The sequence below is a fragment of the Oryctolagus cuniculus genome, chromosome 6 (assembly GCF_964237555.1).
Source record: "Oryctolagus cuniculus chromosome 6, mOryCun1.1, whole genome shotgun sequence".
Taxonomy (NCBI): domain Eukaryota; kingdom Metazoa; phylum Chordata; class Mammalia; order Lagomorpha; family Leporidae; genus Oryctolagus; species Oryctolagus cuniculus.
Genome location: NC_091437.1, coordinates 43,505,485 through 43,530,761, shown reverse-complemented (window position 1 = coordinate 43,530,761; position 25,277 = coordinate 43,505,485). Strand labels below are relative to the sequence as shown.

The window sequence follows — 25,277 nt, the reverse complement described above, 5'->3', positions numbered from 1 at the left end:
ATTATATCTTGTGAAAAATTATCAGTGTTTTTGAAAATGAACAACTTTTAATTTTTCAAGTCAAGATTGTTAAGTGCAACCACCCATAGCAGGTATAAAGCATTGGGTGCAACCACAGTTGCCAAGAGCGAGGTGTAATTTGATTGAAATGTTATGAAAAAATGTTTTTAAAACAACTTTTTTTTTCCAATAATTGAGGAGTGAAGATTAACAAAGCTTTCAAGAATGTATAACAACAGAAGTGAAGTAAGACAGGCAGAAAAAGACAAACACTAAATGTTCCAAAGCGTATGTGGGAGCTAAACAAGTTGGTTTCACAGTGAAGAGTAGAACAGTAGTCACTCATGATTAGAAAGAGAAGAGTGGTGGGGAGGGGAAAGCTAGGTGGGAAAAATAAGTTCTAATGTTTTACAACATGGTAGCATGGTTAGCGTTCACGATTTATTGCATATGTTATAAAGAACTGGAGAAGTTCAAAACCTCCTGACAAAAAGAAATGCTAAATAATATAGGCAAGGAAAACAGTTAATTATCCTGATTTCATCAGTACGCATTGTACACATGGATCAGACTATCACACTGCACCCTATAAATGCATACAATTTTGATACGTCAATGAACAAAATGAAAAACAGAAACAGACATTTACATGTGCACCTTCCTCCAAGCTTCTGTCTCCATTATCCATCCCAGGAGACGTTACTGGTTTTGAAGCACCACCTAACCAAAGTAGGTCTCTTCTTATCATTTAAAGAACATAAACCAAAGTCTATCATCGCTAATATGTATTTTTCTCTCAAATGTTATTTGTGAAATAAACAAGAATTCTTATATCCAAGTAGTCACTATAGGCAGCTAGTATATTCCTGGATGCAAAGGTGCTGGACGATGCTGATATTCCATAGTGAAAATGATGACAAGCTCAGCATTTTCAAGGCCTGGCAGTACTGATTCTGCTCTGTTACACTGTCCTGTAATGAATGGATGGCATGAATCAAAGCGTACAACAGGACAAAACTGCAGATTAGGAACATAAGACTTTCAACACTTTCAGTCCACTTTCCTTTCCTCTACTGGGTCTATTCTCATTTCCCACGATTTTATGCCACCCAGTTGCTCATGTCATCGCCTATGTCATGAAATTACACAGGTAATTATTCACTGTGTACAGTGTTTAGTTTAGTTGTTGGGACGTATACATCTCACACCACAGTTCTTGGTTTCTATTTCTGACTCTGGCTCCTGATTCCAGCTTCATGCCAATATGGACGCTGAGAACCAACAGTTCCCACCACCCATTTGGGAGACCTGGAATGCTTTCCTGACTCCTGTCTCTGGTTCTGGTCTACTCATGAATATTATGTCTGTCTGTCTGTCTGTCTCTCTTTTTCTCCTTCTACTGCTGGAGTAAATGGATTTATAAAAGGAGCTACCTATCTCTCTACCCGAGAGGTTCTCGGATCTTTGATCCAGAAGGACCCTATGAGGATGTTCATTAATTCAGAGACTGGCTTTCTGATCATGCACCAGGAATTAGTCTAAAAACTATGGAGAGAGTGGTAATCAAAGGCAGTAATGTTAACAAATGCTACCAAAAAAATACATGTAACTACTCAAATTGCACATAGTGATTCACAGCTCACGGGGGATGCTGTTATTGTCCCCTTTTTACAGAGGAGTAAAGCAAGTGAAACAAATGGTCCAGTAATTTGCTCAAGGAGACACAGCTAGCAAATGGCAGAGCCAGGATGTGAATCCAGGAAGTCGTTCCCCAGAACCTGCTTTCTTTTATTTATAAATATATATGTGTGTGTGTGTATATACATATATGGATCCAATTTCAGATAGTTAATATATACATTTTTTTTTTTTGACAAAGACAGTGAGAGAGAGACAGACAGAGAGAAAGGTCTTCCTTCTGTTAGTTCACTCCCCAAATGGCCGCCATGGCCAGAGTTATGCCGATCCGAAGCCAGGAGCCAGGTGCTTCTCCTGGTCTCCCATGCGGGTGCAGGGCCCAAGCACTTGGGCCATCCTCCACTGCACTCCTGGGCCACAGCAGAGAGCTGGACTGGAAGAGGAGCAACTGGGATTAGAACCTGGCATCCATATGGGATGCCGGTGCCACAGGCGGAGGATTAACCAAGTGAGCCACAGTGCCAGCCCAATATAGACAGTTTTTAGAACATAATAATAGTTCTCACCCTACCCTCCCTTCTTCTTCCTTATTTTTCCTTTCTTATTTTCCTTTTAATTTTTGCAATTACATACTTTCAGCTGCTTTACAACCATGCCTCCAGGCATGAATCACCCTGCTTGGGTAGGGATTATATAGCACAATAACAGAAAAAGCAAACAGAGTGGTATATAAATATATAACTGCATATACTACAATTATATACAATTGTATGGTATGCAGATATATTTAGGATAAGTAGATATAATGTAAATATATGGAACCATACATAAATGACTAAAAATAACACAGATAAACACATAAAGTTACTAGATTAACAATAGACTTCTAGACAAGCGGTCAGGAAGGTCTCCATGAGGAAGAGGAAACTGATAAGAGACCTGGATGAAATAAAAGGCCAGTCTGGTAGTTTTTAAACTATGGGCGGTGGAACCCCACATAGGGATGTGGCAGACACTGGGTATGTAGGAAAGGGACCCATCCTCAGTCCAACTTCAGAAGCTCAGCTTCCATTTGCTTTGGATTTTTTGATTCCAAGTAAAATTTGGCTGAAAAATATCCCAAAGCTTAAAATGAAATTATAGAAAACATTGATAACTCGCAATTTTTTCAGTTCACAAATAAAGTGAGACATGACAAGAAGAAATTTCATTAATGGCTCACTGTTGATAGTGGGGCAGTAAGAGGAAAACCAAAACTCCCTAACTTATAATCTACATGGTTAGCTGTAACTTATAATCTACACGGTCAGCTGTAACTGTCCTCTACCCAGGACATTTTGATCCAGTCTTTAAATGGTATATATAGTTTATCTACATACATGACATTTTTTTAAGAAAACTCATAGGCATGCCCCAGGCTTAGGAAGAGCAATTACATGGATGCGCTGGCCTTTCCCATGCAGTGTATTAATTTGTTCTCATCTCTGTTTCTTATTCTTATTTGCGTTTTTTCCTGGTCTTTACCCACTATATCTTTTCTCCTATGTTATTATAATATTTCTTAAATGCTGTTTCCAATCCTTCATGGAAATGTGAATGTGCATGGGGAGAAGTGTGTTTGTAGTAGGACTTGGCATGAACAGAAATTTCTGAGATCCATGAGTTCTTAAATAAATGAGATTCTAATGATGGACTTTTACATATCATGACAGGTAACAAGAAAGAATTTGAGATATTCTACTTTCCCCAAAGTCCTCAAATCAACAATTGGACATTCTTAGCCTTATTTAAATTTCAGACCAACTTCTTCTACCAAAATTCTGGCTGACAGTTATAACTGATATCTGACCAATGCCTTTAATAACTTACATTTCTAGTGTGAACTTCATTCAAGGAAAGCATACATTCAATTTCTCCTAATTTAATCCTATTGTAACCAAAAGCTTTAAAAAAAAAAAAAACTACCTCTGTTTTCCAGGATAAACAAACTATCGTATTGTCGACTGATTCCAAGTTTATGTCTGTACAAAAACAAGGTAGCAGCTGGTTCACACTATTGTCCACACTAAATTACAACATGTAAACAGACAAATACGTGTGGGGAATGGGAGTTGGCTTCACAGTGCAGATGGGCTTATAGATGACCCTTATAATTTTTAATAATATCCTTAATTTATGTGTCAGCAAAGAAATGCAAAGATGCCTAATGAAGCCCCTTGACTTAGTACAAATCACTTCTATTTACTCAGGCAATACTTCATGGTCCAGTTAACTTCTTAATTAAAGACAGAAAGATGTTCATGCTCCATGCAAGTGGCATAGAAAATACTGTTTTGTGCACAGTATGTTCAGCTGGGAGTTGGAGCTGTTTTGCTTACTGAGGAGAAGCCCCCGCAGCCTTCGTCTGGCTTCTAAACTAATGAAAGACACACCTCTGCCCACTGCAACTGAACTGTCTACAGTCAGAGGGGCCTCGTCAGACAACATGTGTGCATGCTAGCCATCCTGTATTGATTCTGTTTTTCAGCTTTTTTCCCCTTACACACAGCCTGCAGAATTCAAATATCTACTTTGTTGTCTCTGTCTTCCTCCTTCTCCAGCTCACATTGTTTAGTGATTCAAGGAATACACACAAAAGAAGACTGTGGCAGAGTGAGAGAGAAATGGCTGTGGTGGGTTATAGTATCAGCTTCCAGAGACTCTAAGATTTTTACCCACTGCCATTGAGCTTCCCAAGAATTTCAAAACCAACCAACTAAAGCATCACATTTACTGATCTCAAATTCTGTTACAAGTCTCTCTATAGTGGTCAAAACAATGGGCTATCAACATAAGGTCAGATACCTATACCAACGGGAATGAAGAGAAAGCCCAGAGATACATTCATACATATATGGCCAACCAATCTTCAACATGTACCAGGAACATGTACCAGGAACTCAAGATGAGAAGTGATACTCTCCAACAAATACAGTAAATGGTGCTGGGAAACCTGAATATCCATACCACATATACAAAGAACTCAAAATAAATGAATAAGTTTTACACAGATCTGAATCCATAAAACTACGAAAAAAAAAACAGCATCAGTGTTGGCAATAATTTTATGTGTATGATGTGAAAAGCCCTGGCGAGCAAAGCAAAGATAAACAAGTAGGACTCTAGCAAAGTAAAAAGTATTTACAGAGCAAAACAAATAATCAATAGGATGAAAAGGCAGCTCATGGAATGGGAGAAATATTTGCAAACCACATTATATATATAGAATATGAACCAGAGGATGGAAGACCCTCTCTCTCTCTTTCTCTCTATCTCTGCCTCCTCTTTGTAACTCTGGCTTTCAAATAAAAAAATATTTAAAAAAATATTTTAAAAAAAAGCAGAGGTTGGAAGTAGGTTACTTTTCTGAGAATCTCAGGGGTAAAATGATAAAAGATAGAATATATATATATATATATATATATATATATATATAGAGAGAGAGAGAGAGAGAGAGAGAAGAAAGGAAGCAAGCAAGCAAGCTAGCTGTGGTGTAGTGGGTTAAAACCCTGGCCTGAAGTGCTGGCATCCCACATGGGCACCAGTTCTAGTCCCTGCTGCTCCTCTTCTGATCCTACTCTCTGCTATAGCCTGGGAAAGCAGTAGAAGATGGCCCAAGCCCTTGGGCCCCTGCACCCACGTCGGAGACCCAGAAGAAGCTCCCGGCTCCTAGCTTTGGAATGGCGCAGCTCCGGCCATTGCAGCTAATTGGGGAGTGAACCAGTGGATGAAAGACCTCTCTCTCTGTCTCTACCTCGCTCTGTAACTCTGTCTTTCAAATAAATAAAATAAATCTTTAAAAAAAGAAAGAAAGAAAACTCCAAAAAACAAAAACAAAAATCCCTTCATTTAAAGAAGGGCAATTAAGGGGCCAGTGCTGTGACGTAGCAGGTACAGCTCCTGCCTGCAGCGCTGGCGTCCCATACACACAACTGTTTGATTCCCAGCTGCTCCACTTCTGATCCAGCTCTCTGCTGTAGCCTGGGAAAGTAGTGGAAGATGGCCCAAGGGCTTGGGCCTCTGCACCCACATGGGAGAGCTGGAAGAACCTCCTAGTCCAGCTCTGGCCACTGAGGCCATCTGGGGATTGAACCAGCAGATAAGACCTCTCTCTCTCTCTCTCTCTCTCTCTCTGCCTCTGCCTCTGCCTCTGCCTCTGCCTCTCTGTAACTCTGCCTTTCAAATAAATAAATAAATCTTTTGTAAAAAAGGGCAAATAATATAAATATTTTTACAAAAAGGTATGTAAATGGATAACAAGTTTATGAAAAGGAGATCAATATCAGCAATCATCAGGGAAATGCAAATCAAAATCACAGCCCTATACCATCTCATTCTTGTTAGGATGGCAATTACAAAAGATACAAATTGGACATGGGACATGCTGGCAAGATGTGGAGATAAGGAAATACTGTTAGGTGGCATCTACATCTGTATATACCTTACTGACATCACTGTATAGCAGTTCCTCAAAAGACTTTCAAAAAGAAAAATATCATTTAATACTCAATCCCACTTCTGGGTATATGATATCCAGTAGAAATGAAATCCCTATATCCAAGAGATATCTGTATTCCCTTATTCACTACAGTGTTATTCTCAATACTACAGAATCAACCTAAGTGTGCCATTGACAGATAAATGGATAAAGAAAATGGATAAAGAAAATACCCAGTGGAACATTAAGGCTTTAAAGTTAAGGAATCCCTGTTCACTGGCGATGAACCTGTAAGACTTTATGCCAAGAGAAATAAACTAGGCACAGAAATACAAGAAATCCAAGATTTCAGTTTTATGTAGAATCTAAAAATGTTGACCGCATAGAAACACTGAGTGAAAGTGGAGTAACAAAGAGGGGGGTGAAATACAGCAATATGGGTGAAGGGCACAAATTTTTACTTCTAGGATGAGAAGTTCTAGTGCTCAGATGTACAAAATGGATGCTACAGTTATTAGTGATACAGTGCATACTTTAATCTGCTAAGAGTAGCTTTATTAAGTATTCTCACCACATAATTACATAAAAAAGTAATTATGTGAGGAGATGGATATGCTAATTAGCTTATGGTAGTCATTTCACAGTATATAGGTTTATCAAAACATAATTAAAGTTGTATACCTTAAATATATACAACTTTTGTTTGTCAATTGTACCTCAGTAAAGTGGGGTTGTGCAATCTCTCAGGAGCCATATTACCAGGAGAAATGGAGCACAAGACAGAGAAAGGAGGATGAAGCAAGAACAATGGATGGGGCCAGCGCTGTGGCACAGCGGGTTAACACCCTGGCCGAAGTGCCGGCATCCCATACGGACACCGGTTCAAGACCTAGCTGCTCCACTTCCAATCCACTCTCTGCTATGGCCTAGGAAAGCAATGGAAGATGGTCCAAGTTCTTGGGCCCCTGCACCCACGTGGGAGACCCAGAAGAAGATCCTGGCTTTGGATCTGTGCAGCTTCGGCCATTGCGGCCAATTGGGAGTGAACCATCGGATGGAAGACCTCTCTGTCTCTCTCTGCCTCTCCTCTCTGTATAACTCTGACTTTCAAATAAATAAATAAATCTTAAAAAAAAAAAAACAATGCATGAGGAATTACCATGGATATTAAGAAATCAACTTCCTGACTTTTGTATGATGAGATCCATAAATTCACAGTTCGAAAAACCATGGACTTCACCTGCAGGAGACTTCAGGGACCCATATTATAAATGAGCTAAGCTGTTAAGTATGGTCCAACTGTGACTAGTGGAGAACGGCAAGCTGGAGAACAAATGTCCCATTTGCTGCTATTTAGCTCCAGACCTGGGGGATAGCTCCGTCAGATTTTCTGTTTCTCCTGACAATGACAAAACGTAGATGCAAAAAAAACCTGAAATTTTCAGATTTTTATAAAACTAGAAACAAAAGTAAATTAAAATTCTTCATTTTAATAATAATACTGTATCTGCAGGTTAGATTCATGTCTAACTGCTATTACAAAACTTTATCAGCTCACCTGATACGTTATAAGGTAACCACTTTTATTGTACCACTTAACTCCTACAAGAAATGTGTCAAGTAGTGAATAAGATCTTGGTGATCAGTTCAGTCATAATTAAGATCAAGTTTGTTGCGTTATCCACTGTTGTGTCCAGTTTCCTTTTCTTAGTGCTTTTTCTTTTTTTTCTTTTTATAATCCTCTTAGGGACTCCACATGGATTTAGTCAGTTATTCCTTGTGAGAAGAAAATCATGAGGTGAGCATTAGGTCAGCATATGGACCAGGGTGCCATGAGAAAACTGAATCCCATCTGAACAGTGCAGTCACAGGGAAGGATACCGCAGTCAGGGATCTCATTGTGATGTTAACTGGGTGCAACTTGGTAGGTCCCACCTCTTGGCAGAGTTTCAGGGCCTCAACCATTAAATGAAGAGACTAGTTTAATTAAGTTCTTAATGCCTCCCACCTCCAGCCTATGTTGCTAATTAAAGTTAATGGAAAAAAAATCTCAATTGATTTCATACCAAAATCAAAATGGGATTTTAAAAAGTTCACTCTTCCATAGAACAGAGTTGACGGATCCCAGAGTAAAAATTGACAGTGAGGACTACTAGTTCAGAGTTTCAAAGAGTATGCATTTGTTTTTGAGCCTTCAGAAATGTTGAAAAATTGGATGCCCTCACACACCATTTAATATATGGATTCAGACTTAATATGAACCAATACTTAGGGAGTCCTTGGTATAGCATAGGTTTGTGTATACTTGGACCTTAACTATTTTATTTTGCCTTTACTATGTTATAAAATAATGAAAAGTGTCATGAGATCAAAGGGAGTAATCATTTTTAAGGGATTTGATATACATGAGCACTATCAAGATAATTTTATTTTCTGAAAAGCTGTGCCAACAGCATCAGATGCCACACCTAGAAACAAATTTTAAGGAGAAGAATAAGAGAAAACTGAGGTGAATACTGGAAGAGATCAACTCCATGAAAAAAAAAATTCAACTGAAAGCTAACGAATATGAAATGGGTTTCCTTAAAGGTAGAGAATTTCTCATTAAACAGATATTTAAGCAGAGGTTCACAGAAAATTTGGTTTAGAGGGTGTTCAAATATCAGATGAGATTGGGATAGGTGGTGGTGGTTGTGGGGAGCAACTCAGACTAGACTAAGTTACTGGAATTAAGACTTAATTCTATGCATCTGCTCTCCCACAAGATGGTGCTGGGAGAGGAGAAAACAGCTTCTACGCAGCTGCCTCCAGTTCGACCAATAAACTGCAGGAGCTGCTCCTGATTGGAGGAGAGCAGCGTGCTCGGTGTGTGGGTAGCAGAGTTGGGATTGGTGGAAGAGGACTATAAAGGAGGAGAGAGACAACATGCACCAGGAACATCCGGATAACATCTGAGCAGCCCCCGAGAGAGCCGGCCGGCGGTGTGCCACTCCCCCGCGGAAGTGGGGAAAGTGGCAGGGGGAGCCGCCCCTCCACGGAGGTGGAGGGGTCCGCAGCCAACCCGGGAAGGACCAGCAGCAAACCCGGGAAGGGCCGAACATACAAAAGAACAGCGCAGGGTTTAGTGTCGTTCCTCCAAGAAGAGGGGGAGCGACAGGTGGTGATGATGATGATGATAGTGAAAATTACAACTGTCATCACCATCATTATCATCACTGTCATTATCATCAGAAAGGGGTGGGGTTGCAGTAACCATTTTTGGACACCCACTTCACATCCAACTATGTGTTCTTGGCATGATCTCATTTACTCATGATCCGGGCATTCATATTATCGCAGTTGTATTTTGTACTGCTAAGACAAAGTGAAAGTGCCCAAAAAGTAATCATCTGGCACAGGGTAGAACCACATGCCACCCAAAACCAACAATATAATACATGTGCTTAACCATGATATAATTCTGTCTCTATGTACAGGGTACCTCTAAGAATCTCATTTAGTTATTTCATATTTACATGTTTATTTTGGTAGGTGAATACATCTTCAAATGTTTTATTAGGGTAAAATAATTTAAAAGGCATAAGCAGCCTCAAGACCTACATAATAGTTTTCTACTTCATTATCCAAATGTAAGTTAATGTTTTGATCCCTTGTCCAATTTTCCTTACTACTCTCTTTTGTTGAATAATGGGAAGAGCAATAGGCCATGGCCGTATCTCCACCCTCTAGTTTTTTTTTTTTCTTTTTTTTTTTTTTGACAGGCAGAGTGGACAGTGAGAGAGAGAGACAGAGAGAAAGGTCTTCCTTTGCCGTTGGTTCACCCTCCAATGGCCGCCGTGGCTGGCGTGCTGCGGCCGGCACACCACGCTGATTCGATGGCAGAAGCCAGGTGCTTCTCCTGGTCTCCCATGGGGTGCAGGGCCCAAGCACTTGGGCCATCCTCCACTGCACTCCCTGGCCGCAGCAGAGAGCTGGCCTGGAAGAGGGGCAACCGGGACAGAACCGGCGCCCTGACTGGGACTAGAACCCGGTGTGCTGGCGCCGCAAGGTGGAGGATTAGCCTAGTGAGCCACGGTGCCGGCCAAGTATAGTTTTTAAGTTAATTCATTAAGCAATGTTCCCTGCTTTTGGTCTGGAACATAGCAGGTACTCAGTAAGCTCCAATTTTCTTATCTCTTGCCACTACACCTTAAGTTATGCAAAAGCATCAACTAATTTCAGCATTCTGAGAAGCAAGGTATGAAGCCTCTCATTAGAAGAAATCTTTATGAATAAAGGTATCTTTGATACTCAATCATTCAGTAGTTCCTACTAAAAGTCTATAGTTGTATTTGCCAACTTACAATGTGTGTAATAACACTGACATAATGATTCAAATACAAAGATTTATGGCATTAAAATTTATTGTTAATGCATCCAAGTGGTATTGCTAACACTGGCTCTCTTTGAACATCATGGAAGAATACTTAATGCAGTATTTGCCTCTTAATCTATTTTCTGAACAGCATGACCCTTGACCAATTAGCAGCTATGCATCCATGTGGCTGAAGCTAGAAGATACTGGGGCTTTCACTCAAGGCACAGAAGAAAATTTTGATAAAGATGAACATTTTCTCTTTAATTTTGCTTCCTAAGTGACTGCTACCACACTGATCAATTTGTAGTGACTTTACCAGGGTTGCAACCTTAAATAATGAAATCAGAAACAGTATTGAACATTGTGAAGATTGCTTAAGCAATCTCAATTCCTTTCAGATCAGTGAAACACAAAGCTAAGATGAAGTCAAGTGCTGCTTCATTATTTATCCCCACTTAGACCGAGTGACTCATCTTGTTCAACTGGATGCTCACCTTTTCCAGTGGGAAAAGCAGAAGGAAATGTTTTGTGAAATAGAAGTAGTTATGATCTGTGGAGACATGACAGTGCAGCTAATGCAAAGGAGTCTTCCCGAAGTGATCTACAAGTAACTTTTAGGAACACCAAAAAATAAAATTAAACCAAAACAAGGCAGTGAGCTGAAAATGACAGCCAAAGTAGCTGCATAAGCCACGTACAGTCATGTGAGCGTCACAGGAGGTTATGATTTGGCAATTACAGCTGTTCTCCAACAGTCATTCCTCCCACTTCATTTGCTAAGCTACCCTGTTTAATTTGGCAGGTGTGTTTGAGGGAAAGGGAGCATCGCAGATTAAGCCATCATCTATTAACTTGTTACTTCACTCACCTTTTTTACACTAATATAGTTGACTTCACTTTCTGTGACAACTCAGAGAAATTAATTCCACTTTTGCTGTGTTACCTGCTATGCTACTCTTTATTCCCTTCTCTGTGCTGTGCTGGCATTGAAAAGGGAAATATTAAAGGTCTGTGCCGGCCGGCGCCGCGGCTCACTAGGCTAATCCTCCAACTTGCAGCGCTGGCACACGGGGTTCTAGTCCCGGTTGGGGCGCCACATTCTGTCCAGGTTGCCCCTCTTCCAGGCTAGCTCTCTGCTGTGGCCAGGGAGTGCAGTGGAGGATGGCCCAAGTGCTTGGGCCCTGCACCCCATGGGAGACCAGGAGAAGCACCTGGCTCCTGCCATCGGATGAGCGTGGTGCGCCGGCCCCAGCACGCCGGCCACGGGGGCCATTGGAGGGTGAACCAACGGCAAAGGAAGACCTTTTTCTCTGTCTGTCTCTCACTGTCCACTCTGCCTGTCAAAATAAATAAATTAATAAAAAGGCCTGGGCCCTGAACAACTTCTACTATCTCTCCCTGCACATCAACACACAGCCCAACTGCAGGCAAAAAAAAAAAAAAAAACCTTATTGTTCTTTAGGTTAGATATTACATATTAAAAATGATCTTGATAAATTGACACAGACAAATTACTTAGAGTCACATAATAGATAATTCTACTTATATAAAGTTCTAACAAGTGGAAAGTAATGCATGGTACAGAAAGCAGGTGAGTGGCTGCCTAAGTGCAGGAGTAGGCGAGGTAGGGTGGATATCGTGGGATGGAAGCAGTGATAATGTGCAGGAGAAATCCTCAGAGGTGGTGAATACATTCGTTCTCTTGATTGTGCTGATGGTTACACATATACACAAATGTTTCCCAACTTTTCAAATGGTACACTAGAAATATGCATTTGGTTCACTGTATATTGCCTGGAGAAAAAAGATATAAGATATAGATACATACAGAACATTTACAATTAATATCCTATTTGGAGGAAAAAGATAGAAATAGTAAGAAAGTATGGGTTTATTGAAAAATATGCAAGGGGCCGGCACTGTGGCACAGTGGGTTAACGCCCTGGCCTGAAGCGCCGGCATCCCATATGGGCGCCGGTTCAAGACCCGGCTGCTCTACTTCCTGTCCAGCTCTCTGCTGTGGCCTGGGAAAGCAGTAGAAGATGGCCCAAGACATTGGGCCCCTGCACCCGCATGGGAGACCCAGAGGAAGCTCCTGGCTCCTGGCTTCGGATCGGCTCAGTTCCAGCCATTGCTGCCAACTGGGGAGTGAACCACCGGATGGAAGACTGACTGACCTCCCTCTCTCTCTCTCTCTCTCTCTCTCTCTCTGCCTCCCCTCTCTCTGTGTAACTCTGACTTTAAAATAAATAAATAAATCTTTTAAAAAATGAATAATATGTAAGCACAGAAAATGTCTGAAATGCCATATTAACCTGCAAGTGGTGCTTTTTTCTTTGATGTATATTTAAGGGAAACTTTCATTTTTAGTACTTAATTTATTAAACATTATGAACACACTGAATACATATTACACTTAAGCAAACAACAGAAATGAGAAATTTTCATAGGAGAAATCCAGACAATTTCTTGATCTTTCAAATACATATTTTAAAACACGAATGATGTCCAATAATGACAATGCTAAGGGGGAAAAACCAATGTGCTCTTTATGTGTGTTCGAGTGAGTGGACTGACTTTCTGAACAGTGAGTCTGACTTGATACCAGGGGGAACAGAAGGAGCCCTCCATGAAAAGCATCTGGTAAGTGATTACAGAGGCTTGATGAGGACTATGGATTTTATTTTAGATGGGAAGTCAACAGAGCACCCCTTTCAAAGGGGTGGGAGACATGGCATTTTAAATACAAGTTTGCCTACAATTTAGGAAATGAGGCTGAGTGAAAGGAAGAAGAGAGTCAAGAGGCTGCCGCAGCAGTAAAACGAGAGAGGCTGCAGACTGGAACTATAACCTGACACTTGATGAAGAAGAATGGCTGAATTATGTCACACATTTCAGATGCAGCTCCCAGGATGTACTGACAGGTTTCATGTTTGTATATCTCAGTATCTTCTCTCTGAAGTTAGGAGATATCCATTTTATCAGGAACAAAAAAGCTATAAAGTGTTATTATCTGAAATGTTTAAAAACATTGGAAAATGGTGAATTCTAATACTTTTTATTTTCACAAAACAATGATTTGAAAGCACTGATTTTAATGCACTGACTCTTCAATTTTGAAGTTTTGAAACTGTCGCTGCTTTTTAAGCTTTAATCAAATGTATTTCTGAGTTCAGATGAGCAGCCCATCAATTTTCAGAGAAGCTGGTTCCCATACTTGCTTAAGTGATGTGTACACAACATATCCTGTTCCAGTTCTCCCAAAACACACTTCTCAGTTCCTTTCCATGACTCTAATTCTAGACCATGGAAACTAATGTCATGAGGTATTATTTAATATCTATTCAACTCTTCTACCCAATACCTTAAAACCACTACATGTACCACATACAATTAAATCAGCATATATGCTTCTCAAAAAGTTCATGGAAGTCGTATATGATGAAAAAGCTATGGATGGATTCCTTAACTTCTCCTATCAAAGTAAACTTTTATCTTCCTTTTCCATATATGTTCTGAAGTACCCTTTTTTTGTGGAAACATCACTAATAAAGATTAAAGTGGTTGGCAGACTACAGCCTATGGCCTCTTTTGGCTTGGGCCCTAAGCAAAAATTGGTTTTATGTTCTTAAAGAGCTACACAAGTAAGGCCTTCATGTATTTACTCTCTGACCCTTTACAGAAAAGCTTTGCATGCACCGTTAGAGGAAAATGGCTAACATGAACTAGTGAGTTAAATAAGTAATACAGATGGGATAGGCAATGTAAAGTATAACTAACCAACTTGCCAGGTTGGGAGAACTAAATACAGATCTGAAGCGACTCATATATAACACTGTTTTTTTTTTTCTTAATTTATATTTAATATAAATAAATGAAGAGAAAGAGAGCATGTTTCCCATCTGCTGATACATTCCCAAAATGTCCATAAAAACTGATGTTGGGCCAGGCCAAAGCCACAAGCCTGGAATTCAATAGAGGTCCTCCACGTAGGTGGCAGGGACCCAAGAACATGAGAAATCATCACCTGCTGAATCCCAGGGTACATATCAGCAGGAAGCTGGATCAGAAGCAGAGCCAGAACTCAAACTCAGAGACATACAGGATGCATGTGTCATAGCAGCAAAAGCCTGACTCAACAACATGTCTTCAAATTTTCAACTGACTGTCCTGTTCAGAAATTGTCACTTGACCCTCCTCATTATAGACTTACCTTATGGCTCCTTTTAGGGAATAGGCTCTTCGATGACAGTGAGTATATTTTCTATATTTTTGGTACTTTACCTGCTCAAGCCAATGTGATATGGGCTCCAGTTAAATTTTATAAATAATCATTGTCTGGCTGAAATAATTTGTTTTCAAGGAGTTTAACATTCTGGATCCTTTTCTCTCACCCGGCAAACAAGAAGTGAACTCACTGACAGTTCAGTAGTTGAGATCACTTTAACACAGTTTCAGATAAAACCACCACCGCAGCAGGTGGTTGAACTTCATTAATTACACTAATTAACGCACACAATGCTAATGATGCTTGGGGAACTGTCATGTTACTCCTTGCTTGTAGGTGAAGACAGATCACCTTAGGCAGAGCACAAACACTGGCAACCTTTTCAAGCCACAAAGTCCATCACCTTACCCAAGACCAGCAATAAAACCATTAACATCAGCCCTCAACCTAAAGTGCCTAACGTGAAAAGTTACTGGAAAAGGTCTAGTTAATTAAAGCAAGCTACATAGGAATCACTCCTTTCTTGATAAAAATATAGGAATGAAAGCAACAACTTAGGGAGGACACTGCTGTTATCAGGATGGCTCTAGAGCTAGATTTCTGCAGATGGAATTTTTGTCCTGCTACCTGGTAAGGATGTGGCTTTGGTCACAGAACTACTTTAAGCTCTGATTCCTTAATCTATAAAATGGAAGCACCAATAGTCCCCACCCCAGTTGGTCAGTCTGTGAATTAATTTAGACAATCAGTATTCATACAAAACAGAAATGTGGCTAGAACACATCACTGTACGGTAATTATTTGAACCCCATTTCAGAGTATGGTTACTGAAACTGAAAGAAATCAAACATCAGCTACATAGTCAAATTCCAATGAAAAACAGTGCTAGTTTTATTAACATTTTTCCCAATATGGCTTCAAGACCCTCCACAGTTAAAAATGAGAGCAATATTATCTTGCATTTGTCTAGTATTTAAGACCTTTCTATATCTGCTGTCTTATCTCGTGCACCACAATCTTTAAAGCTGGTTTGCAGGTGTTGTTATCTGCTATTGGGCAGGAAAGGAAGGAAGTTCAGAGATGTCAAATTGCTGGCTTCGTGCCTCAGCTGTGATTATACCCAAGGCTTCAGACTGGAATGTAAATTCATCTTATTACCTATGACAGCCCCTAGTCCCACTCTTTAACTTTGCTGATACACTTCCCTACATATAGATCCCAGAGCAACAGTAACTCCTTATTCTCTTAGCACAAACTTACTGGTCGGGACTGGATTTCTTTGGCGTAGAGAGGTTGTAAGAATTCTGAATCTCCTTCTAACTTTAGGCCTTTTTCTGTGATTCTCAGGTTCCCCATTCCATCCTGAAACAGAGACACAGAGATAACATGGAAAATGTGGTTAGCCAAAATTTCAAAATACCTTGGGCTATCAAAAATTAAAATATACTTATTGCCTTTTATGAGGGGTGCAGAATGAAGCAGAGATCAAACGAACACATAAACTACTAGGGGGCATTGTTCGATGCAATTATGTATATTATCCTTTTTGCTCACTTATTCTGAGCAAATTCTATTCCAAGCAATCCAGAATGCCCCCTAGTCATTCACATGCACAGATGGTAGAGACCCTCCTCACTGGGTAGTGTAGAAAGAAAGGAGGCAAGAAATGAGTGGGAAGCTGGGGGAGGATTGACTCTCCAGGTTATAGTGAAACATCCTCTTTTCAAAAATCACGTAAAATACCAGGTCATTTCTTATTTCCCAAGTGAGTTTCCTTCTAACATCTAGCTACCTCCCTGACCCCCAACACACCCCTTGATAAAAAAGAAGTCCTGTTTATTAATAAGGCAGACTCATACACACAGAGAGAGGGAGAGAGAGAGAGAAAGAGAGAGAGAGAAAGTTCTTCCAGCCATTGGTTCACTTTTCAAATAGCCACAGCAAGTGCACCAAACCAGAAGCTAGGAATACCATCTTGGTTTTCCACGCAAGTGGCAGGGGTCCAAGTGCTTAGGCTATTATCTGCGACCTCCCCAGATGGGTTAGCAGGGAGCTGGATTGGAAATGGAGCACCTGGCACTTCAAACAGTGCCCATAAGGGATGCTGGTGTCACAGGCAGTGGCATAACCTATGCCAAAACACTGACCCCTCATCAAGTCATTTAAACAGTGTGATTATGCTGGATAATCTCGACATGCCATGTAATCACCATGGTTCTGAAAAATGGTAGAGGTATGCAGGAGAGTCAGTGCCAGGCTAATTGAATATGAGAGAAATTCAATCAGCCATTCCTGACTTGGAAGATGAAAAGTTTTGTGAGCGTCAGAATGTGGTGAATTACTCAAAAAGAGAAAAAAAAAAAAAAAGGATCCTCTGTTGGAGCATCTAGAAACATCACAGCCCCTGACACTGAAACTGCAGCCAGTTGAGTCCTGGGCCATGATTCCAACACATTGAACTATAGCATCAACAATCTGTGTTTCTTTAAACCACTTCGTTTGTGTCTTAAAGAAGATGGCCCAAGTGCGGGGCCCATTCCACCTATGTGGGAAAACTAGATGGAGTTCCAGGCTCCTGACTCTGGCTTGGCCCATCTCTGGTTGTTAGGGCCACTTGGGGTATGAACCAATGGATGGAAAATCTCTCCTTCTATCCCTTTCAAATAAATAAATAAATCTTTACAAACATTACTTGAAGAGCAGCTGTAATTCCATCTGCCACATTCGTTCCTCTTTGCTACATAATGTAAGCTACTCATGGATTCTGAGATGAGTTGGGGACACAACTTCTGCTGTGATAATATCAGCCATTGATGATTGAGGGTCCATGACTTCACTAGGGGTTTCAAATTTTGATACCCTAATTCTATTTATTCTTTATTTATCAGCTGAGATATAATATCAAGACAAATTTCATTTTATCAACCATTTGCTTAACCTCAATGACAGGAACTTGACATACCCTGACTTTGCCCCTTCCTTATCTACTTTTCTTTAAAACACTGAATTAGTTACCTAATATCTTCCAAACAGTGAACTTTTGTGTTTATTTCATTCTAGCACAGTTAGCATTTCTACTGATTTTCTAACTTCCCTTCCTTTGGTCAAGGGGAAGCTCAGTAAGTCGCCTCCTGACTCTCCTTAATGTGACTGAGTGAGCCTTTGGTGGCCTGCTCACTTCCGGTTGTTAAGCCACGCCAGGTTATATTGCACACGGCCTGGAATCAGCCATTTCTAACAAGTGTCCCCTCTTCATTTGATCAGGAACTGCTATCTAAAGATCATAGGCTTGGAGTTTCACATGTCCAGCGCTACCGGATTAAACTTCGTTTCTGTGGGTAGCTAGAAAATGAAATTTTCTTATTTTTAAAGTAAAATACACTACAATTTCACACGAAAGTCTAATTCAAAATCAGGGCTTGAAGCTTTTCTTTTAACCCCAAGGGTCCTACAATGTTTTCACATTTCTCCCATACTCCAAATAACTGTTTTCAATAATATCAACATGATCTCTTATTTAACTCACAATAATATGAAACTGTTTCAGAATAACAATGCCACCACCTGCAAACATTATGATTAATAAATCAATATAAAATCTATCATTATTGAAAATTCTGAAATATATCCTAACAGAAAAGTAGAGTCAAATCACTGTATTTCGTAGTCACTTGAAATAGTGCCTTTGTTTGTGGTTGTGCCACCAACCTGATTTGCAGTGAGGTTCAACTGGTTCATTTTTTTTTTTATTTTCAGTTTTTCATGACTACTTTTGTAGAATTCAATTTTATAGAACTGTAAATGTTTCTTAAGGCCTCACAGTCAAATCTACAAAACAAAACACATTCAAAGAGCTCTAGCTTCTGTCTGTATTTCGCTGTATTTCATCTCCTTCTGTTAGGTAGGAAGTCAGAAATGAGCTTATGTGTGTGCGACAAAGGCCTAAGGAATTGACATCTAGGTCCAGCATCTGCGTCTCAAAGTCATCCCCATAACCTTCCAGGTGCAGCCCAGTATCTGCACTTTAAACATCATGCCCCGATTGTGATCTTCCAGGTCATCCTGCCCATCCTTCCTCTAACCCAGGCAACCCAGGCTTCCTCCTGTCTGATAAGTTCAGGGGGAAAACTCAGAAAGGAATTTTTAGTATTTACGTCCAAAAAGTCCTTTGTTCCAGGAGGAGAAGATGTGGGAAGACAAGACCCATCCCCTTAAAAACCCCTGGCCTCACCGGACTATGCGCTCAGCTCTCTGCCTCTCTGCTGAGCTGCCCGCCTGGCCTGCCCAGGTGTATTCTCTCCACTCAACCACGTAACCCCGCTCTCCCCCAGTCTGAGCGACTGGGCACTCTCTCTCAGGTTCTGTCTGGAGAGGTGCCCATCCGTTCTTACAGACATCCCTGCTCTAATAATCCTTGCTATGTTGCTTTCCACTACTCCGTCTCACACCTGTATTCTTTCTTGCGCGAAGACAAGGACCCTTGCTTTCTCCAGTAACACTTCAAGTAATATACATGTCACATATACATTCTGGCTGAAAATTCCAGCTTTCTAGCTTCTGACGAAAACTGGAAGCCCTGGCTATACTGGGCCTCTCTTCTCACAGGCCACCCTTCTAACCAGGAGTGCAGGAGTGAGACAAATGGGGTGCAGGAATAGAGACAGAGAATCCAAAGCCTTCCACTGATGTGCTTGCTGTTCTGAGGATGTTTGCAGTGTATCAAGGACCCTCGTGCTCCCTCTTTTCTATATCCTGGACACTCTTTCCATCCTTGCAATAACAAAATATGGGAAAATACTTCTCTGGAGGCTTTTTTTTCCTTAATATTTATTTCATTTATTTGAAAGGCAGAGTGTCAGAGAGGGGCGGGGGCGGGGGCGGGGGCGGGGGAGAGGGAGAGGGAGAGGGAGAGGGAGAGGGAGAGGGAGAGGGAGAGGGAGAGGGAGAGGGAGAGGGAGAGGGAGAGGGAGAGGGAGAGGGAGAGGGAGAGGGAGATCTTCCTTTAGCTGATTCACTACCCAAATGGCCACAACAGTCAGACTAGGATTTACCCAGGAGCCTGGAAATCCATCTGGATTTCCCACACGGGTAGCATGGACCAATTACTTGGGCCATCTCCCGCTGATTTCCCAGACATAGTAGCAAGGAGCTGTAGTAGAAGCAGAGGAGCCAGGACTTGAACTGGTGCTCCAATATAGGATGCCAATATTGCAAATAGTGGCTTAACCTGCTGCACCACAACATATGGCCATGGAGGTGGTGTCTTTAGGGAATTCTATTTTCCTCCTGGCTCCTCTGCTTTTCACATGTAAATGAAGCTTCCTTTAAGTAACTCCTGCTGGGGGCTGATTATTTGACAACACTCCAGGGGAACTGACCTTTTATGTCTGCTACCACCATCCACTGATGGTATTACTTGCACACAATATAGTTTCCACCCACCTATTTCATGGACCTTGCCATCTCAGACTCAGGCAGCTCTCCTCTCTGGCTGCGCCAGTGTGCTGTGTACCTCAATGCATTTCATGCAGATACCACATGGGGGAGTTGAATGACCAAGGGGAATGGCACTCCCTGCCCCAGGCCCTGGCTTGCATTCCCTACTCCCTTCATAAAAGCCCTTCAGCCTGGGGATCAGAGCAGCTCTTGCAGGTCCTCAGAGCTCCCTCGGAGCTAGCACGCCATCTGGACATTTCTATTTGTGGCACTGTGCGTGCAGCTCTGCCCCAAGGGCCCAAGAGTAGGGCATCTGCCCTGGACTGGGAGAAGAATGCTCGAAGGCATGATAGGGTCTCACCAGCAGCAGGTAGAATCTTGCAGCAGAGAGGAAACAGCAACTGTGCCCTGAAACCCTCCCTGGAAGACACAGGCAGACCAGCCCTCTTTCACGTCATTCCTCATCACCTCCCTTCTCCCAGAGGCAGATCTTTTCATGGAAACTCACATGGAGCCCGAGGGCCATAAACCAAACTGGTTTTTGTTTGTCTGTTTGCTGGCTTGCCTTTAACATGTGTATTCATAAAACAAATAAGAACTCCTAAATACTCTTTCAAAGTTCTATGAGGGAATTTACAAGTCTGGTACAAAGCGCTTGAGTTAAAAAATAAGTTTGTATTTTATTTTTTTTTTACTTTTTTAGATTTATTTTGTTTATTTGAAAGACAGAGCTATAGAGATAGAGACAGAGAGATAAGGAGAGCCCGAGAGAGTTATTTTACATCTACTGGTTCACTCCTTAAATGGCCACCACAGCTGGGCCAGGAGGAAATCAGGAGCCAGGAACTTCGTCCTTCTCTCTCACATGGGTGGCAGGGGCTCAAATACTTGGACCATCTTCCACTGCTTTTCCAGGTGCATTAGGAGGGAGACGAATTGGAAGTGGAGCTCCAGGGACTGGAATCCGTACTCATAAGGGATGCTGGTGTTGCAGGCAACAGCTTAATGTGCTATGCCACAATGCTGGCCTTGAAAACTAAGTTTATTGGGGTGGCAAACAATTTTAAAGTTCAGGCACTTTTTTTTTTTTTAATCAACATGAATCTTCCATGAAGTTTATGAACTTTTAGAGTCATTAGAAAGCCAATGGCAAAGGGAATTTATTTCCTGTCTCAGACTGCACACAGACTCCCCAGCCTTAGCACTGATTGATGACTTCCTATGTGCTCATTATTATACTTTGCACTTTTTATGCTTTTTCTCATCTTCTTTATGGTTACTAAAAATACAATGATACCTCCTGGACTTTATCATAAGGAAATACTCATATATATGTCAGAGTATTTGGGTGCAGAGTTATCATCATGTCAGGTATTAGAGAACAAACAAAAATGCACAAACTATCTAAAAGTTGCCTCTTGAAAGAATGACTGAATCCACTAGCCTGGAATCCTATGCAGCTCTTAATATAGGAGTACTCGGGAATATAGGCAGATACTCACAATGTATCCTTGACTGAATATCAGTTCAAGAAAGACATAAGCTCTTTTTACTTAACTAAATACACACAATGGTACATATACCCATATAGTCATGTAGGCATAACAGGGAAAATTCCAGAGGAAATTTTATAGGCACAGAATTGTAGAGAGAAATGAATTTAAATGGTAATATTTAATAGTTTTGTGTGTCTGCATTATAAATGTTTTCTATTTCCTTCTCTGTGCTTATCTGCACTTTCCAATTTTCTATAAATACCAAATGTATTGGAAAATATATGTAACAAAAGGAAAATAAAGGTCTCTTCGTTGCTTTATTTTACAAATCGACATTTATCACGAGTGTACTCAGTGTGTCATGTACTAAGTGCTTTATTATCTCATGTCATCTTTCCACTGACCTCATGAGATAATTATTTCCCTTACTCTAGAAGTGAGCAAATTCGTTGCTCAAACTCACACAGCCTGCTAATGGCAGACCCCTAATTTTCACCCATATCTTCCAAGTCAGACTACCAACTCTATCATTGCCCTAACCCAATCTTCAATAAATGCTAAACTAATATCCTGATTGAATTGGCTGGATCTCTTAATGTCACTTTTTTTTTTTTTTTTAAGATTTATTGATTTGGAAGACAGTTACAGAGAGAAGCAGAGACAGAGAGAGAGGTCTTCCATCTGTGTGTTTGAATTGCCGGCAGACAATGATAAACCACATGATGTAGAAATGAATAAAATCATATCCTCCGCTGCTGCGTCAAAGACAGAGACGCCAGCAGCGTCTAAATCCCTGACCTCTTCTGTGGACGACGCCGAGGTGAAGAAAGTTATGGAGGAGTGTAAGAGGCTGCGAGGCGAAGTCCAGAGGCTGCAGGAGGAGAACAGGCAGTTCAAGGAAGAAGACAGGCTTCGCCTGAGGAAGACGGCACAGAGCAACAGCCCCATCGCGGCCCTGGCCGCCGCCGGGAAGGACGAGGGTCTGAGTGCCCGGCTGCTGGCCCTGGTGGTCTTGTTCTTCATCGTGGGGGTGATCGTGGGGAAGATCGCCTTGTAGAGGCAGCACGCGGAGGGTGGGTCTACCACACCATGGGATTTGAATCGATCATAACCTTGTGTAAAAAGAAATTAACCTACGATGACATCTCAAAAAAAAAAAAAAAAAAAAAAAAGGCCGTGATGACCGAGCTATGCTGATCTGAAGCCAGGAGCCAGGTGCTTCTTCCATGTCTCCCACGTGGGCGCAGGGGCCCAAGCACTTGGGCCATCCTCCACTGCCCTCCCGGGCCACAGCACAGAGCTAGCCTGCAAGAGGAGCAGCCGGGACTAGAACCGGCACCCATATGGGATGCCAGCGCTTCAGGCCAGGGCTTTAACCCACTGTGCCACAGCGCCAGCCCCTTAATGTCACTTTCAATTCAACTTATTTGCAAACTGCATTCAATATATAGACCCACCCAATATCCAAAGACAGACGCTGTGCGTTCTTACCGACTCCTTTAGGCCACGTTCCCAGGGTCTGGAGATTTTTGAGTTTTACAATCCAATTGCCTCCATCCTTAGGAGCACAATAGAAGAAATCATTTGCTATTTTTGGATAAGTCTCATGTGTACATCACGGTGTCCTGGGCCAGGGCAGTCACACAATGGGAAAGCTCCTGCGAGCCCTGTCCTGCGAGAGAGTTTCTAAGTGCCTGAGCGGACTGCGATGGAGGGACACGTGACCAGTCTCAGATGCACACAGATAATCTGCCCATCAGCCAGCTCCTCTGCCTCTTTGCTTGCCTACCTCTCGTGGCTCCAAGTTCATCACAAACTTGCCAAGGTCTCTAGCATTTCTTCCACTTACAGATCCTCTCCATCCTTACGCATCCTTAGCTTCAGCTTTCTAGCCCCTTACTCTGCTTCTAGGTCTGTGTAAATGTGGGAACGGTCTGCCAATAGGGTAACTGCCTGTTACTGATCTCTATTTCCAAAGTATGAGGCAAAATACATTATGAAGTACCCAGCTAAATCTGTTCCCATTTGGAAAATCTCCTTTGGGGCCAGCACTGTGGCTCAGTGAGTTAAGCCATGGCCTGTGGCACCAGCATCCCATATGGGCACTGCTTTGGGTCCTTGCTGCTCCAGTTCTGAACCAGCTACGTGCTAATGCACCTGGGAAAGCAGAAGTGCTTGGGCCCCTGCGTCACGTGGGAGACCTGGAAAAAGCTCCTGACTCCTGGCTTCGGACTAGCACAGCTCTGGCCATTGTGGCCATTTGAGGAGTGAACCAGTGGATGGAAGACCTCTCTTCTTTAACTCTGCATTTCAAATAAATGAAACAAATCATTTTTTAAGAAAATATCTTATATACCTTTCAAATAAATACTTTGAGATCAATGTGACTTAAAAGAGCTGCACCTCAAACTACATAAAAAGTTTTGTGTATTATCAAGATAGGAATTTTAGATCATTTCTCAAGCATGACTTCCTTTCTAGTAAGATGTAAAAGAGGCATTTAGGAGGTCAGGAATCACTTCCAAAGTAAGCAGTGAAATGGTTTTTTGACTCCTCAAATGGCGAAACTTCAATTTCCTTTAAAGCAAGCATGAGGATCCTAGTAGACAGACAGCTGCTCCTGAGTGAGGAAGCGCTGTGCAGCCAATGGCACTGAAGTCCATTACCGGAGACAGAAGTGGGGGCCAGGCTCTCAATGTAATCCGAATAAGGAAAAGGCTGCCCTTTTCTCTGAAGCATTACCAGTGCCCTACCTTGAGCCTGGCATGCAGTGGGTGCTCATTTAGAATGACAGTTTTAAAAAATGTATGAGCAGGTGGCCGGTGCTGTGGTGTAGCAAGTAAAGCTGCTACCTGTGTGGTGCTGGCATCGCATATGAACACCAGTTCAAGTTCCAGCTGCTCCACTTCTGATCCAGCTCTCTGCTACCACATAGGAAAGCAGAAGAAGATGGCCTAAGTTCTTGGGCCCCTGCACTCACATGGGAGACCTGGAAAAGGCTCCTGGCTCCAGATCTGTGCAGTTTCAGTCACTGAGGCCATTTGGGGAGTGAACGAGCAGACGGAAGATTCTGTCTCTCTATTTCTCTCTCTTTCTGCCTCTCTGTAACCGTGCCTTTCAACTAAAATAAATAAATCTTTAAAATGGGCCAGCACCATGGCACAGGTTAATCTTCCACCTGCGGCGCTGGCATCCCACATGGGCACTGGTTCTAGTCCCAGCTGCTCCTCTTCTAATCCAGCTCTCTCTTGTGGCCTGGAAAAGCAGTATAAGATGGCCCAAGAGCTTGGCCTTCTGCACCTACATGGGAGACCAGGAAGAAGCACCTGGCTCCTGGCTTTGGATTGGCACAGCACTGGCTGTTGCAGCCATTTGGAGAGTAAACCAATGGATGGAAGAGCTTTCTCTCTGTCTCTCCCTCTCACCATCTTTAACTCTACCTCTCAAATAAATAAATAAAATCTTAAAGAAAAAAAACAAAAAAATCTTTAAAAAAATACATGAGCAAAATCCTATGCCTGTGTTATCTCAATTAAGGTCTCCCGTGTATGATCTTGCGGCAGAGACCGGACCTGCGGGAGAGACGGGGATCAGGAGCAGAGGTGTGTGGAGTCTGGCAACCTTCCCTCTGGGCTGGCCCGAGAT

The 25,277-nt window shown here is 41.8% G+C and overlaps 1 protein-coding gene and 1 pseudogene across 6 annotated transcripts in view; one reads left to right on the top strand and one right to left on the bottom strand.

The window, feature by feature from the left end:
- SGCD (sarcoglycan delta) overlaps positions 1-25,277 on the bottom strand; it is a 1,063,424-nt gene that overhangs the window by 219,906 nt on the left and 818,241 nt on the right. For all 6 annotated transcript variants that reach the window (XM_051844413.2, XM_051844412.2, XM_002710335.5 and 3 more), the window contains one exon: positions 15,961-16,062. In XM_051844413.2, the coding sequence (XP_051700373.1) occupies positions 15,961-16,062 (102 nt within the window). The remainder of the gene's footprint in view (positions 1-15,960; positions 16,063-25,277) is intronic.
- Positions 22,309-22,776, top strand: LOC138850204 (vesicle-associated membrane protein-associated protein B/C pseudogene; annotated as a pseudogene).